General features: G+C 42.3%; 1 protein-coding gene across 1 annotated transcript in view; it reads left to right on the plus strand.

Moving 5' to 3' along the window:
• The window catches only part of MAGI2 (membrane associated guanylate kinase, WW and PDZ domain containing 2), a 1,553,247-nt gene that overhangs the window by 1,449,006 nt on the left and 87,038 nt on the right, over positions 1–17,203 (plus strand). The window contains exon 20 of the mRNA XM_055420681.2: positions 15,128–15,266. Coding sequence (XP_055276656.1) covers positions 15,128–15,266 — 139 coding nt within the window. The remainder of the gene's footprint in view (positions 1–15,127; positions 15,267–17,203) is intronic.

Raw genomic sequence — 17,203 nt, forward strand, 5'->3', positions numbered from 1 at the left:
TTATAGGTTGCTCTCATTACCCCATTAATCAGACCTTCTTTCTCATCCTACTCATGCTTGAATGAACCTGGACTTCCAAACTATTTATGACACATGATTATGTGTATACTTTTAAACAAGAGCCCAAAGGTCAGTAATAAATCACAAACATCTTACATAGTGTCTTATTCCTATAGAAGGAACCTTTGACTGTGAACTAAATAAAAACCCACAAGTGAGTCACTCTCCCCTCCTCAGTGAAGCTGAAGCAACTGGAGAAGAATAGGGAGCTGTGGGTTTGGGAATTAGGGAATCTATGTCTTGTCTTGTGACTTCTGCTTATGAGCAATGTGACCTCTCACAAAGTCCTATTCCTCCCTCAGGCTCAGAGTCTTCACCTTAAAGTAAAGAAACCAGAGATGAAGGGACTAATAAGATGGGCCTCAGTGGCCCTGTATATGGTTTAGTGTGTGTAGTGGGTGTCTTGTTAGCAACTGCTTCCTTGAATTACATTACCCCCAAATCAATTAGCCAATCATTTCTCTCTCTGTCTCTCTCTCTCACACATACACAACACACACACACACACACACACACGCACCAGTCAGTACTGCTAGATGCTACAAAGGATATTGTAGAAGTGTAAATCATTATTTCTGCACTCAAACGGTGTACTCTGGGAGGGTATAATTATATCTCATATGAATTTATTGTCCAGTGCTTCTCACAGGACTCAGTAAACACAAAAATAATGTCTGCTTTCAGCCAGCTTTTGCCAGCACTGCTGCTGCTGCTAAGTCACCTCAGTCGTGTCCGACTCTGTGTGACCCCATAGACGGAAGCCCACCAGGCTTCCCCTTCCCTGGGATTCTCCAGGCAAGAACACTGGAGTGGGTTGCCATTTCCTTCTCCATTGTGTGAAAGTGAAGTCGCTCAGTCGTGTCCGACCCCCAGCGACCCCACGGACTGCAGCCTACCAGGCTCCTCCATCCATGGGATTTTCTAGGCAAGAGTACTGGAGTGGCTTGCCATTGCCAGCACAGGCATGGTTATATCAGAAAGAAAAGAGTTGCTTCCACCTTGTGGCTGGGTCTTCTTCTTTAGCTGCTTCCTGGTAAAACCCTGCTATTGCTAAGCTTACTTCTCATGGCAAGTAGAAAACTGTATTATTTTTACTTTTATATACTTTTTCACCTTTATATTATAACAGAAATTACAAATTTCTCTTTAGTCCTTGTTCTCATGGAATTCAAGGTTAGCCTTGGCCAAAATGTAGTAGGCAGCATTTATTCATTCACTTGAGAAATGCTAATGAAGTTCTTATCCTGTGCTAGTCACCTCAGCCAACAGTGGAAAAATGAGTAAGCACAGAACTCCCTCAAAGGGTTCTGACCCCAGAGCAACCCCCCCTTGAACTCCCCCACATCCTCAACTCCTCAAGGACTCTCCTCCCCCCATTAATCATCTTATATCTTACACAGTAATGACTTCTGTCCTTGCTGCAGGTTTTATTACCTGCTGTTTTTAAGGCAGTGTAGATGGAACAAAGGTACAATCCCTCTTTCCCGGAGCGTATACTTCAGTAGGTGCAGACATGGTGGGGAGAATAAGTACAGATATGATGAGAATAAGAGAGGCACAGTCAGGGAGACTTATACCCTGTAAGAGAGGCATAGTCAGTATGCAGTGGACAGCTAGAGAAAGTGGTGACATCTCCCCTGGAGGGACCAGAGGTGGCTTCACGGAGGAGTTGAGCAGAACCTTGAAGAATGGGCACAATTGCAAGATAAGACAGGAGGAGTTGGGGAGAACGGCAAGAAAAACTGGCAGAGGCGATAGCAAGAGCAAATATGCAGAGCTGGGAGCACCCAGTGAAGAGTGGAGGAAGAAGAAGCCAGCCAGATTAAGCCCGAGAGAGTGGCAGGAAGGAGCTGGAAGGTTAGGGGCACCAGATCCTGGACGATCATCACACCATGTTAAGGGTCTGGATTCTGTTCAGGAAGTTTGGGGAAGGAGGGTGGGTGTGTGAAAAGGAGAGAGACCACAGCAGAGGTGAGCTTCAAAACATGATGGTGGCAGCCACAAGGACCAAAAGAGGAGGGAGAAGAGAGAAGCAGAGAATGGAGAATGGAGAGCGAAGGCAGGAGAAATGACAGGCTGGAGACTAGAGGGAGTGGGATGGATGGGGGTTGGAAACTGACTAGATGCAAAGGCAGCTCCGAAATCTTCAGCAGCTTTAAAAAGTAGGTATATCAGTAACCCTGTGCCACTTGTCTTTCTATAACATTATCTTAAGAGACTAGCTATATAAAAATGAAATATTAAAACAAATAAAGCCTTCCAAAAATAGCGTCTCCAATGTGGACAAAGTTACCACCACCTGATTTTTATGTCTTGTCCTTGAATTTTATAAAGCCTTTGTCTTAGTCCCTTCAGGCTGCTATAACACAATACCATTGAGTGAGTGGCTTCTTACAGACAACAGAAATTTATTTCCCATAGTTCTGGAGGCCAGAAGTCCAAGATCAAGGTGCCAGCAGATTTAATGTCTGGTGAGATCCTACTTCGTCACCTGTGTCCTCACAAGGTGAAGGGACAAGGTACCTCTCAGGGGTCTCTTTTACAAGAGCACTAATCCCATTCATGAAGGCTCTCCTCTCAGGGCCGAATCACCTCCCAAAGGCCCCACCTCCAGATGTCGTCATCTTGGGGGCTAGGATCTCAGTGTGTGAACCAGGTGGGGGATACAAGTGTTCAAATCACAGGAGCCTTTGTATGTCATGTCATATTCATCCATGGCTTTAAAATCTATCCCCATCCCACACGCACCCCACCCCACTGTTGATGCTTCTTTTGTTTTTCCTCCTCCCAAATCTAGTCTCTTCCCTCCTCACCCTATTCTGCAATCTTGGGAACTGATCACTATGTCTGCATCTTCCAAACTCTCTTGCCCTCTGGTTTCCTGTTGGATTAGGCTGATAAGAATCACTAGTAGGAAATCAGAGGGCAGTGTGTTAGCTTTCTATTACAGGTGTAACAAAATACTGCAAACTAATTGGCTTAAGACAGCACACACACTATCTTACAGTTTTAGAGGTCATAATGCCAAAGCAGTTTCAGTGGGTTAAAATCAAGTCATCTTATGAGCAGGTCAATTTTCTCCTGTAGGATCTAGGAAAGAATCCATTCCCTTGCCTTTCCAGCTCCTGGAGCCACCTGTATTCCTTGGCTTGTAGCCCCTTCCTTCATCCTCAGCACCAGCAGCAGATCATTTTCCCTTATCCCTGACCTCTGCTTCAGTCCCAAATCTCTTCTCTCTCAGACTTTGACCCCTGTGATTACCTTGGGTCCACTCAGAGAAGCAGGATAGCCCTCCCATCTCAAGATCCTTAACTTATTCCATCTGCAAAGTCCCTTTTGCCCTGTAAAGTAATATATTCACAGGTTCCAGGGCCTAGATGTTGATGTCCTTGGGGGGACATCACTCTGTCAGCCTCAGAAATGTTGATGTATTCTTACCCCTGTTGCTCCCTGGCATGGTGCCCTTGGCCCAGGGGTGCCCCTTCCTCTACCACAGCAGCGCTAGTCAGTGGCCCCTCTTTCACAGTTTGAGCTCTCATATGCCCCTGCAACTTTCTATTCCTCTGGCAGAGGAACAGATGCTATTGGCATCTGCCCTCTTTGGTTGTCTTAACCCTGCTCACACCTCTGAAATATTCCCACCATTAAATTCTCTTCAAAAATCCCAGCTGACTGATACACCCATCTGGGTATACCTTTCACTGTAACTCACACTGTAAACATCAGGTCTTGGATTGGTTTGTGCACATACGCACACACACACACACAGTAAGTGCAAAGGCAATTTGCAAATAGGTCAGCTTCAGGAAGACAAGAATTGGTTATCCTCTGCCTATGTAGCAGTCACCACACAATGATCAACGCTTGCATCTGAAAAATAAATCTGATTAGATAAGTATACAGAATAATAATCCCTCATTTTCCCTCAATTACATGCAGGGAAGGGAAATCACAGCCTATATCAGGGCCACAATGGAAAGTTTTCTTTTTGATTTGCTTTTGTTTATTTTTCAATCAACCAGGGAAACTGACTTCATGACCTAACATAAGTTATTTCCAAGAAAATGAATAAGCCACTAGCTGAGCCACAAACAATAGCTTTCTATTCTTCCTCAGGCAGATAATTTTAAGATATTTCCCCAGTTTCCTCTTCTTGCCTGAGCAGTCAAAACAGTGTATGAAAATGGAATGGTTGTGCTTATTTTTTACCTCATAGAAAATATTTTGCATCAACCAGCTTGTCTTTAAAATCTTCTTTGCATTTCTGTTTGTGGCCACACAAGCAGTTATCCCTCTGTCCTGCTTTAGGGTTTGGATTATCTGCTCAACATTCAAGGAGGTTCTTTTTGTAAGAGCTATTTGTCAAAAGCATAGAAAAAAATAGCATTAACATCAGTTCAGCTCAGTCGCTCAGTCGTGTCTGATGTTTTGCAACCCCATGAATCACAGCACGCCAGGCCTCCCTGTCCATCACCAACTCCCTGAGTACACTCAAACTCATGTCCATCGAGTCGGTGATGCCATCCAGCCATCTCATTCTCTGTCGTCCCCTTCTCCTCCTGCCCCAAGTCCCTCCCACCATCAGAGTCTTTTCCAGTGAGTCAACTCTTCGGATGAGGTGACCAAAGTATTGGAGTTTCAGCTTCAGCTTCAGTCCTTCCAATGAACACACAGGACTGATCTTCTTTAGAATAGACTGGTTGGATCTCCTTGAAGTCCAAGAGGTTCTCAAGTCTTCACCAACCCCACAGTTCAAAAGCATCAATTCTTTGGCGCTCAGCTATCTTCACAGTCCAACTCTCACATCCATACATGACCACGGGAAAAACCATAGCCTTGACTAGACGGACCTTGGTTGGCAAAGTAATGTCTCTGCTTTTTAATATGCTCTCTAGGTTGATCATAACTTTCCTTCCAAAGAGTAAGCGTCTTTTAATGTCATGGCTGCAATCAGCATCTGCAGTGATTTTGGAGCCCAAAAAATAAAGTCTGACACTGTTTCCACTGTTTCTCCATCTATTTCCCATGAAGTGATGGGACCAGATGCCATGATCTTAGTTTTCTGAATGTTGAGCTTCAAGCCAACTTTTTCACTCTCCTCTTTCACTTTCATCAAGAGGCATTTTAGTTCCTCTTCACTTTCTGCCATAAGGGTAGTGTCATTTGCATATCTGAGGTTATTGATATTTCTCCCAGCAATCTTGATTCCAGCTTGTGCTTCTTCCAGCCCAGCATTCCTCATGATGTACTCTGCATCTAAGTTAAATAAGCAGGGTGACAATATACAGCCTTGACGTACTCCTTTTCCTATTTGGAACCAGTCTGTTGTTCCGTGTCCAGTTCATAACATCCTATAGGAATTCCTAAAAGGCAGTACTTACCAAACCAACAGAAGATTTTGGGAGTCTTTAACCTCTCAGTGGCATTTTCAGAAAACCACTTCCCTCATTTCTCCATTAAATACATTTTCAACACCTCAGGGGCTTCTCTCCTAAATTTGTTGTGAAGAACTTACCATTGTGTTTCTATTTTTTTCTCTTTTCTACCATTATGAAGCTGATGGTGATAGCTACTACAATTAATAATAAAGATAATATTTAAATAGAGTTTACAAGGCACTTATATACACTTTATATTATTTTATCATAGTCAAGTCTGGCTGACACATATCATGAAATCAGATTTAAAACTCAGATGTCCAAGCTGGTTTTAGAAAAGGCAGAGGAACCAGGGATCAAATTGCCAACATCTGCTGGATAATGGAGAAAGCAAGAGAGTTCCAGAAAAACATCTATTTCTGGTTCATTGACTATGCCAAAGCCTTTGACTGTGTGGATCACAATAAACTGTGGAAAATTCTGAAAGAGATGGGAATACCAGACCACCTGACCTGCCTCTTGAGAAAACTGTATGCAGGTCAGGAAGCAACAGTTAGAATTGGACATGGAACAACAGACTGGTTCCAAATAGGAAAAGGAGTATGTCAAGGTTGTATATTGTCACCCTGCTTATTTAACTTCTATGCAGAGTACATCATGAGGAACGCTGGGCTGGAAGAAGCACAAGCTGGAATCAAGATTGCCTGGAGAACTATCAATAACCTCAGATATGCAGATGACACCACCCTTATGGCAGAAAGTGAAGAGGAACTAAGAAGCCTCTTGATGAAAGTGAAAGAGGAGAGTGAAAAGGTTGGCTTGAAGCTCAACCTTCAGAAAATAAAGGCATCTGGTCCCATTGCTTCATGGGAAATAGATGGGGAAACAGTGGAAACAGTGTCAGACTTTATTTTTTTGGGCTCCAAAATCACTGCAGATGCTGATTGCAGCCAGGAAATTAAAAGATACTTACTCCTTGGAAGGAAAGTTATGACCAACCTAGATAGCATATTAAAAAGCAGAGACATTACTTGCCAACCAAGGTCCGTCTAGTCAAGGATATGGTTTTTCCTGTGGTCATGTATGGATGTGAGAGTTGGACTGTGAAGAAAGCTGACCACCGAAGAATTCATGCTTTTGAACTGTGGTGCTGGAGAAGACTCTTGAGAGTCCCTTGGACTGCAAGGAGATCCAACCAGTCCATTCTAAAGGAGATCAATCCTAGGTGTTCATTGGAAGGACTGATGCTAAAGCGGAAACTCCATTACTTTTTGGCCACCTCATGCGACGAGTTGACTCATTGGAAAAGAGTCTGATGCTGGGAGGGATTGGGGGCAGGAGGAGAAGGGGACGACAGAGAATGAGATGGCTGGATGGCATCACTGACTCGATGGACATGAGTTTGAGTGAACACAGGGAGTTGGTGATGGACAGGGAGGCCTGGAGTACTGTGATCCATGGGGTCACAAAGAGTCAGTCATGACTGAGTGACTGAACTGAACTGAAAATATATAAACTACTTACATACGTCAATGATCATACTTTATCACCTCCAGAGTACTCATTATACCTCATAGAATATAAATGCTATAAAAGCAGTTGTAAATACAATGTCAGTGTTAGGTAAATAGTTGCCAGGCATGCCAATTTCAAGTTTTGCTTTTTGGAACTTTCTGGAATTAAAAATACATATTTGACACTAACACCTTGGGAAATGGAGGGCCAACTTTCAAAGAAATCTTAGGAAAGGTACCCAACCCGAACTATGGGATCATAGAAGGCTTCCTGTATGCAGGCATACCTGAGGTTTCTCCTAAGGGTTGAGTAGGATCTAGTTGTTGTTTGAATAGGGAAGGGCAGATTCTAAAAGGAAACCACATGTGCAAAGGTACATAAAGAGAACCGTTCCACCTGGAAAGTATTTATAAGGCAGGAAATGGGTGACCTGAGGAAGGAAACATCAACACCAATTAAAAGCCCTAGAAGCGTGAGATTTAGTGGGGGGGAAGCAATCTAATAATATCCCTTATATGAGATTAGTGTTAGTAATATTTGACAAAGGAAAAGGGAAGTATTGGTGATAAAGATAGCAAATTATAATTTAGAATTGACTTCCACAATTGGGCTACTGCATCATCTTTAAATTTCACACACATTTCCATGTTTTAATTTAGAGAATTGTAAAAGTAAGAATGAGAAATGGAAACTGTTGAATAAGGAGCTCCTTCTGAATCTCCACCAAAGCAGTTCCCTGAGTGAGCAGCCAGGGCACCACCCCTGCCCAAGTCAAAGACTGAACATTTTTTGAGCTGTTGCTGAATCTTTTCTAAAGAGAAGATACACACATTAAGAAAATGTGGAGTAAGGTACCCTATTCATACCAAGGCTCTGCAGTGACTCATAACTTCTTGTTCCCCTCTGGTTCCTCCCATCTTCATGACCCTTCCAAGCAGGTATGTGCTCAGGTATAACCCTGATGAAGAACTTTTCTGCAGATCCACCAGGGCTTTTTCATACTTCTCTTTGGATGAAGTTTTGTAAGAAATGTTTTCTTTTTAAATGATTGCAGTCAAAACATAGAGTCTCAGACAGATTTCAACGTATAAAATAATTGAGTCAAATAAAATCCACAGAGTTCTGGTGTTGTTAAAATTTCCGTTTCAATCTGTACTTCAATTTCCAGGGGGATAGCAGTTTTTTCAGGAAAAGCGTGCTGACTTAATGGTCTCCTGTGCCTTGCTGAGGCGCTTGTGCACCCGTTTATAGCCAGAGCCACGTCTTGTAATAGACATGTGGATCCTGTCTAATTCAATCAACAGTCTCATGGAAGACATGGGAAAGTGAACCAAAGCACTCAGTGTAACCCCTTGGAAAAGATTTATACTGTGATAGTCATTAAATAATATCTAACAAAGGTTAATTGTGAAACAAGCCGTCATATAGTAAAGGTCACTACTGAAGTGAAAATCAGTCTGTCCTTTGCTCCAGCAGGGCCCTTACAGACCAGGTGTCCTGTTGTCATGGCCCCCAGTGGCAGTGCCTCTGGCCGAAGCGAAGACCCAAATTCTAGTTTCGTTTTTCTTATTTTATTTAGACTCAGCCTCCTTTCCTCTTTCTCTCGATCCTTTAGCATTTGTTTCCCATAACAATAACATACCTGTCTCTAGCAATTTTTATAGGTCACCTTTACTGAAACCTCATTCGGTCTCTTGTAATACTGTTGAAATTGTTGTGGTTTGGCTGCAAGTGCCTGAGGCAGTATTTCAAGACGGCTTTATGGTGTGCAGAGGTGCTCGAAAGCTGAGTTTTCTGTGTCATGAAAACGAAAACGGTTACTATAACTGAAAAGCAAACCTAAAATTCATTTAGTCAAACTTGATTAACTGAGGGCCTACTTGTTAGGAATTGTGACAGGTATAGATTACACGGAGGCAGCAGGCGCTTTCCCTGCTCATGAGGGATCTAGAGTCAGTGGGAGAAACCAGCCTCTAAGGGAAGAATTATGACAAAACTATCCTGTGACCTCGGACCATTAGCCACACAAATGGTCCACAGCTAAGTCTTTCATGAAACAGCAAATAGAGGCATCAACTATTTTTTGGCATAAAATTCTAAAGAAGCTCAATTCCTCACACCTAGTTATAATCTAGGATCACTTCAGTCACGCATAATCATATGAAATAGATTCTTGTGGTATAAAGGCAGTGAACTGATTGCAACCAGCCAGGAATGTTTGTGGAGAAACCTGAGGAAGCCCTGAGTGGAAACTACCATGATTAGGGGCTGCAGTAAGTCCAGAATTAATATAGTCCTTATAAAGATTTCATTGACTCGAACCAAATACTGTCTACAAAAATGTGTACAGTATAGAGCTTTTTTTTTTTTTTCTTACAACATGGACTATTAATTGCTTAAGAAATACTGAAACTTTGGGAAATTTCCTGGTGGTTCAGTGGTTAGGACTTGGTACTTTCATGGCTGGGAGCCCAGACTTGATCCCTGCTCAGGGAAGTAAGATCCTATATGGCACGGCCAATATATACTGAAACTTTTACCTTTACCTGCCTTGGCTTTCCAATAAGAAGAGAAGTTTTACCTGCAGAGCCTCAAGCAAGTTCAAGGACTTAGTAATAGTTTTGTTAGGGAAAAAGAAACTGCCAAGATGTGAATAGAAATGTGTGCGCAGAAATGCAGAACTTGTTAGGCTGGGCCAAGATGACAGCCTTCTCCCACTCTGACTTGCCCCGAAGACACCACTGTGAGGTTGTCAGTTTCCCAAGGGGACCACACATACAAGTATTTCTTCTACAGGAAAAAAGAAAAAAAAGAATGCCTAGAATTTGTGTTATATCCTTTGGTTTCCTGTAGTTTCCTACACTGATCCCCATAAAACAATATGCACACTCCTGAATTATGTCTAGAGCTGTCTGTCCATCTGTCTGTTTCTTCGTCGTCTCCACTGCCTCCATTCTCTCTCTCCTCCCCCATCCCTCTCTCAACTCTAATTCAAACTCAGTACTTTAAAAGTTCTCTAAGAACAAGCGGAGGAGATCTTCAAAGTTTCATTTAGTACCACAAGTCAGTTGAAGATGGCTCCGTGGTGAAGCGTGTAGAAAGAGAAGACGACATTAGAGTCACAGCTGGTCTTTTTCTTCATCTCTGAACGACCTGCATGTTTTCCATCGTTTCTTTTTTTTTACTCTTGCATTGAAAACTAATTTTTAAATTAATTTATTTATTTGAATTAGAGGCTAATTACTTTACAATATTATAGTGTATTTTGCCATACATTGACATGAATCAATGTAAGAATTGCCATGGGTATACCTGTGTCCCCATCCTGATCCCCACTCCCAACACCCTCCCCATCCCATCCCTCAGAGTCATCCCGGTGCACCAGCCCTGAGCACCCTGTCTCATGCATCGAACCTGGACTAGTAATCTATTTCACATATGGTAATATACATGTTTCAATGCTGTTCTCTCAAATCATCCCAGAGTCCAAAAGTCTGTTCTTTATCTGTGTCTCTTTTGCTGTCTCACATATAGGGTTATCGTTACCATCTCTAAATTCCATATATATGCGTTAATATATTGTATTGGTGTTTTTCTTTCTGATTTACTTCACTCTCTATAATAGGCTCATTAGAACTGATTCAAATGTATTCTTTTTAATAGCTAAGTAATATTCCATTATCAAATTAACTCCCCCAAATAATTCACATGCCATATAGGAAAAGGACCCTTCAACACGCCACACCCGGCAGCTGAATGAAAGTCAGAAGGTAATGAGAAGCTCTTCTTTCCCTGACAAATTCATTTTCTTATTCATCTGGATGCTCGCAGGATGAAAGTGAAAAGAATCACTTCTCAAATTTCTTTATGGAGTTCCATGTCAAATAACTATATATAAGACTGGTATTGGACTGAAAGTGAAGAGTAAACCTTTTTAGCATTTGTATCATTTCACAAGGACAGATGGGCATCTCCTGTCTGGGCCTGGACTGTTTGTTACCTCTGACACTAGGTCTAAATGAGTTTAACCACTTTTGCAATATGCCCAGAATGCCTGTAAGATTCACATCTTCAACAGTGGCAGCATCTCCATCCCATTGCCCAACCAGCATCTATCCCGCTGCCACCACCACCACTGTCTTTTTGTGAATTTGCTGCGATCTTGGACTGTTTCAAACTTCCATTGCTTCCAGTGAGGCAGGAAGACTGTCTCCCTGGCTGCCTGGAACGGACTGGGGCTTGGGAGAAACTGAAAACCTTAGACAAGGGGCTAAGGACTGCAGTTCAACCAGCATCAGAGTTATTTTCTTCTTCTGAGGGGATCTTACACGGAATGCTGCCAAGCCAAGAGGTCATCTCGGATTTCCAAAAACTCAGTAAAAATCTTCCCAGAGCCCAGTCCTGAAAATCCCACAGTGGAGACACCGCACCCAGCCCCATGAAGCCCTTGAACCCTCTGTTCCTCCAACTCCTACACAGTCTTCCAACTTACCACCCCTTCCTGGCTTTTTTTTCCTCCCTTAATTCTCATGGCTCTTAGTAAAGGAAAGGGAAAATAACAAATAGACAAGAGAATGAAAGCATCACACTTTCTAAGTATGGCTATTAATATTTCTATCACACCATAATCCTTCTATACAATTCTTGTTGAAATGTCAGTCTTGAGAGAGAAGTGTCCTCAGGCAGTGGTGTCTGTCAAGGTTTGAGTTTTGGGTCAAGAGTACGTATAACCGCCTCCCCCTATGAGTCTCAAGATGAGCTGTGTGGAAATGCTTCATTCATTCACTCATTCACAAGTATGCACAGTGAACCCCATAAGAGATAAATAGGCAGATGGGACTTAGTCCCTGCCCTCAGTTATCCTATGATTTTCTTCCCCACGTCTTCCAGTTTCTCATCTGAATAAACAACATGACAACCTCACAACTTCAGCTCCTTTCCTCAGTCTCCTACTTTCTCTCCAGTCCACTCTGATGGATCCTGATGTCTCAGGGAAATTTCTAAACACCACTCTGTTTTCCTGGTCAGCTTGCCCCCCTGTTCAAAATTTTCAGTGCTTTACTGTTGCCTTTAAAATAAAGCCCAAACCCCTGAGTAGCAAAATTAACTACCGGCAGTTCCCCCAAATATACCATGCTCTCAGATCTCAGGCTCTTTGCATATGCTGTCCTCTCTACCTAGAATGTTTTTCCTCTTCCTTTACCGGGGGAACTCCTGCTGATACTTCAGAATCCAGTTGAGATGTCGCTACCTGTAGGAAGCTCTCTCTAACTACCAGCCACGTTTATTCTAATTTAGATGCCCCTCCCTTCTCTTCCGTTAGCACTTTGTATACACCTTTGTCACAGCAAAAATATATTGAATAGTAAGTGTCTTATTTACCCACTTTCTCCCCATCTAGACTGAGAATGTGTTGTAAATAAAAACTATACTTTTTTGTCACTGTTTATCCCATCTCCCGGTAGACTGTCCAAGACATAATAAGTGCTCAGAAATTGTTTGATGAGTAAAGAAGTTCAAAGTCTAAGAGGGGAGACAGAGAGGCATAATTCCCTAATGAGGTGTGAGAGATAACAGAGTGGGGTGCAGTGATAACTGAGAAGCATACTTCTGCTTGAGGAGAAGACAGGGTCTCGGAAGTCATCCCTGCAGAGAAGAGCTTGGGTTGGCCTTGAGGGAAGATTAGGAAGGCACCAGGTCTGTAGGGAAGATAAGGCAAGGGAATAGTGGCATACGGAAGGCCCTAGCTGCCTCAGTGAGTATGATGCATCTGGGGAGATTTCCCTCAGAAGAATGATGCTGGTGATCGTGTGAAGATATTGGTGGGAATAATCCAGATGGAGGCAGGAACTGAACTAGGAGCTCAGCAGGACCCCCAGGTTTCTAGCTTGGGTGAATGGTGGCGCTGTTGTCCAGGATGAGGACTTGAGAGGACAGACTATCTGGGGAGAAAGATGGTGAGCCCGATCTACTGGTGTTGAGCTGGAGTGGCCTGCTGGACATCCCAGTGGAGGAGATGTTTAGCAATCAGTCAGGTATGTGAACCTGAAGAGAGTAGCCAGAAATGAAGATTCCATTATAACAGCTTCACTGAAACCTGTGCTTTACTTCTACGATGTGATGCTGTGCCTGGAGGTTTCAGTCACAGGCGAGGACTGCTGAGAGAGGGATAATTGGTCCCACTTCTGCCACTGGCTTGGATACCTGACCTCAGGCTAGCTGCTGGACTTCAGGCTGTGCCTGGTGCCTCCTGGGAAAGGAGACAGTAAAGGAGACCTGAAGAAACTGGTGCAAACCTTGGCCCTAAAACAAATTAATTTTGTCCTGTCTTTAGTGACTCTTCTATGTGGAGTTTGTGCCTTTGAGGCCAACCTGTTCCACTGCCTTGAAACAGTACTTCCAAAGGCCACCAAGGACACAAAGTGGGGAGCCTTTACCTTCATTACATTGAAGTCCTTGCCCCTTAGGGGATCCTATTTAAGTAGAGGCTGCAATACTTTGGCCACCTCATGCGATGAGTTGACTCACTGGAAAAGACTCTGATGCTGGGAAGGGTTGGGGGCGGGAGGAGAAGGGGACGACAGAGAATGAGATGGCTGGATGGCATCACCGACTCTGTGGACTTGAGTCTGAGTGAACTCCGGGAGTTGGTTATGGACAGGGAGGCCTGGCGTGCTGTGATTCATGGGGTCGCGGAGAGTCGGACACGACTGAGTGACTGAACTGAACTGAACTGAACTGATCATTTCCATGGGCTTCCCAGATGGCACTAGTGGTAAAGAACCTACTTGCTTGCCTGCTGATGCAGAGACATGGATTTGATCCCTAAGTCAGGAAGATTCCCTGGAGGAGGGCATGACAACCCACTCCAGGATTCTTGCCTGGAGAATTCCATGGATAGAGGAGCCTACAGTCAATAGGGTCACACAGAGTCAGACATGACTGGAGTGACGTAGCACACATACAAGTACATGCATCACTTCCTTGCTATAATAAACATGTGTTTATTCCCCCCCTCCCACTCTGTTCTACCCTTTGGCTGTTGTGACAGCAACTTTTTGTTCCTGTTCTGGTCCAGCCTATAGCACTCACTTTGATAGTGCTCCCTTAAAAGGGACTTATTTGCAATTCTGTCTGCATTATCAAGTTCAGGAACCCACCTAAAATAGCATTTCTGCAAAGCAACTCATTGTGCTTTTCCTGGCTAATTTGTCTTAAGTGACTTGCACTGAAATGAAACATATTTTAATTCAAAGGTTCCTGACAGTAATAGTACTGTGGGAGTTACATGATGTGCTCATGGTTGAACCTCTTTTATTCCAAATATCTATTCACAAAGGATAATGGGAGCTGCTTATGGAACCCATACATGCTAAGTTGTTTCAGCCATGTCCAACTCTTTGCAACCCCATGGTGCAGCCCACTAGGCTCCCCTGTCCATTGGATTCTCCAGGCAAGATTAGTGAAGTAAGTTGACATGCCTAGGTATTGTCAACAATTCAAGAGGAATTGGTATTTAACCAAAGAGTTTCTGGCAGTCAGATGTGAGAATGGCAAAGATTTAGCAAGGGCATTAGTCATGTATGGAGAATGGAGTCATTTTTAATTCAAAGGACTGTGATAGAAAATTCATCATCAAACTTGAATATCAACCAACCACTACTTACAAAGAAGGCAATATCACAACATCACCCAGGGAAATGTAAATAAATGATGCATAACAAAAATTCTCAGAGAAGCCCAAAAATCAATCATTCCATCCAACACACTGAATTAGATCCTGCCCTGTGTTCAATGAAAAGTCCTTAAAACATTTACTTCTTGATTCAAAGCGAAGATGCCAGCTTATTTTGAATTGTAGCATCCAACTTATCCCCTAATTTTTTAAGAAAATCCTAAATAGTTTAATTATGGGCTCTGTCATACTGGCTAAATATAAGTGACATATCATCACAACCTTCATGGTCTAATATTTGAAGTTCTACACAGATAAATAAAGTTTGGTGGTCAGATTCAGGATGCAGCCAGGGATTAGCCTGTACTAAGGAGCAGCAGGCTGCAACCAAGCCTTTCTGTTGCTCTCTGGAAACTGGTCATCTATGGGTGCTTCTTGGTTGGAAATGCAACTTGAATAAAACCATCTTTGGCTAACGTGATGTTTCTTTAATTAACAGGTAGGAGATCAGATCATTGAAATCAATGGGGAGAGCACAAGAGACATGACCCACGCCAGAGCAATAGAGCTCATCAAGTCAGGCGGAAGAAGAGTGAGGCTACTGCTGAAGCGTGGGACAGGACAGGTCCCAGAGTATGGTACGTTTCACGTTTTGATTCATGTTTTTTCTGTTTCTTCTGTGACCATAAATGCCTATGCTTATTTATAAAGCTACATAAGTTCTCTAATTCTACCTAAATATATATTTAGTGATCAGTGGACATAGATCTATACACATGTGTATATTTAAGGACAAGGTATATATTATATGTTTGTGAGCTCTTTCTTTTGCTCCCTTATTTAGGTAATGTTGAAAATAGCAAATGTAGGACCTTTCAAGGCATCTCTGAGTGTGCTGGGAGATCTGGCTAAATTTATATATTAAAACTTCTGTTATTTGACTGATAGTCCTCTGTTCATTTGAGTCCACAGTAATTTATCAATTATTTCCTAAAATGACTCATGCATCAGACTTCCCTGTGGGATATGTAACCTGGGCCAAGTGACCAGCAAGACCAAATCTTCAGGCTATGAATATTAAAACATAAACTTCAGTTCAGGCAGTGGTTGCATTGCCTTGGAGTTCAGGGATATTCCAAAAATTCACTCTTATGTTGTGTATCTAGATGCTTGTGAGGAAGGCTTTACAGTGCATTTTAATTCATAGATTTGCCTTCGGAAGTCTTTAACAGTGTTATTTCCCAAAAGCCCATTTAAGGTACAGCCAACATCATTACCCTAGTGTATCAGAAACTGTTATGTGATGTTTACATGGGAAACAGAGAAACCTTGGCTTGCCTTTAATCTCAGGGAGTAGCAGAGAGACAAACAGACATCAGTTAAGAGTAGCACAGATAGTAAATGCCCAGATTAGGGAAATAAGATCTAACCACTGATCTGAATAAGTAGCTGAGGATGTTGATCTAGATTAAATTGACTCCCATTTTCACTCTTCCATTCTTAAAAATCTAAGTAGTACTTTTTCCTCTTAAATTGTGCTTTCTGCCTAAGTTATGTAATAATTGACTGAATGCTTATTTAGCAGGACAGATATAATCCTGAATTCAGTTTAAATATCTGAATTCAAAGTCTCTTAAATACTTTATGTTTCCAGGGTCTTGAACATACTGAAAACATACAAGAAGGGCTGGCAAGTCCTCACATTAAGAGTAGGGCAGCATTTAGAAGTTTCTAGGGCTGGCCATATGCCCAGGGAAATATTTCATCCCAGCTGCCCATCCTTAATACTTGGATCTAATAAAATATTTTTAATTATTAATATTAGCAGTAAGCACAAACTTGAGCCTGTTCAGTGGCATTGGCATTCTTCCCTTTGTAAAAAATCTGAACTCTTGAAATAGAATCATTTTTGCACCCTAGGGCATGAAGGGATTCAGTAATGTGAAACCAACCAGTGAAACTCTATCACTTCAACAAAAGACCTTGCTTTCAAGGTGTGTTTCCCTCCATGCCAAGACCTATTACCTATACCCAGGAATTCTCATAGAACTAATGTTGTTCTTATTGTTCTAACAAATTAATCTTTAAAAAGTTAATCTGAATAACATGGCTGTCCTGAACTTTCTTTTTGTAGAATCACTATTTGGTCCTTATTCTGAGCACCCACCACACCAGCTGCTGCTCTACAGAGAGCAGTTAAAACAGTCTGCCGACCAGCATGGGGCATAACCCAGACTGTGATGCGTCAGCACGAAGCTGCCTCGAGGCATCAAAATAGAAATATGTTTCTGAACAGCATGAAAATTCAAGACCGTGTCAACATTATCCCATTAATTCTTAACATCATCTGAAAATATCTAGTTAAAGTTAAATTCGAAAATTAACCAACACGGAGAGTTTGTTAAATATCTGGACACACTTTTGAATATTAACTAATATTGTTAACTCTAGCAGTATTGCAGAATTTCTTCTGAATATATTCTTCTAAAATGTAATATAAAATCATACACACTGGTAGCAGTAGAGCTTGTCAGCTACTTTTAATGTTAGATTTGACATGGATTGTGACTGCAAT

The sequence above is a fragment of the Moschus berezovskii genome, chromosome 3 (genome assembly GCF_049115385.1).
Source record: "Moschus berezovskii isolate FMDL1 chromosome 3, NW_MosBer_1.0, whole genome shotgun sequence".
NCBI lineage: Eukaryota > Metazoa > Chordata > Mammalia > Artiodactyla > Moschidae > Moschus > Moschus berezovskii.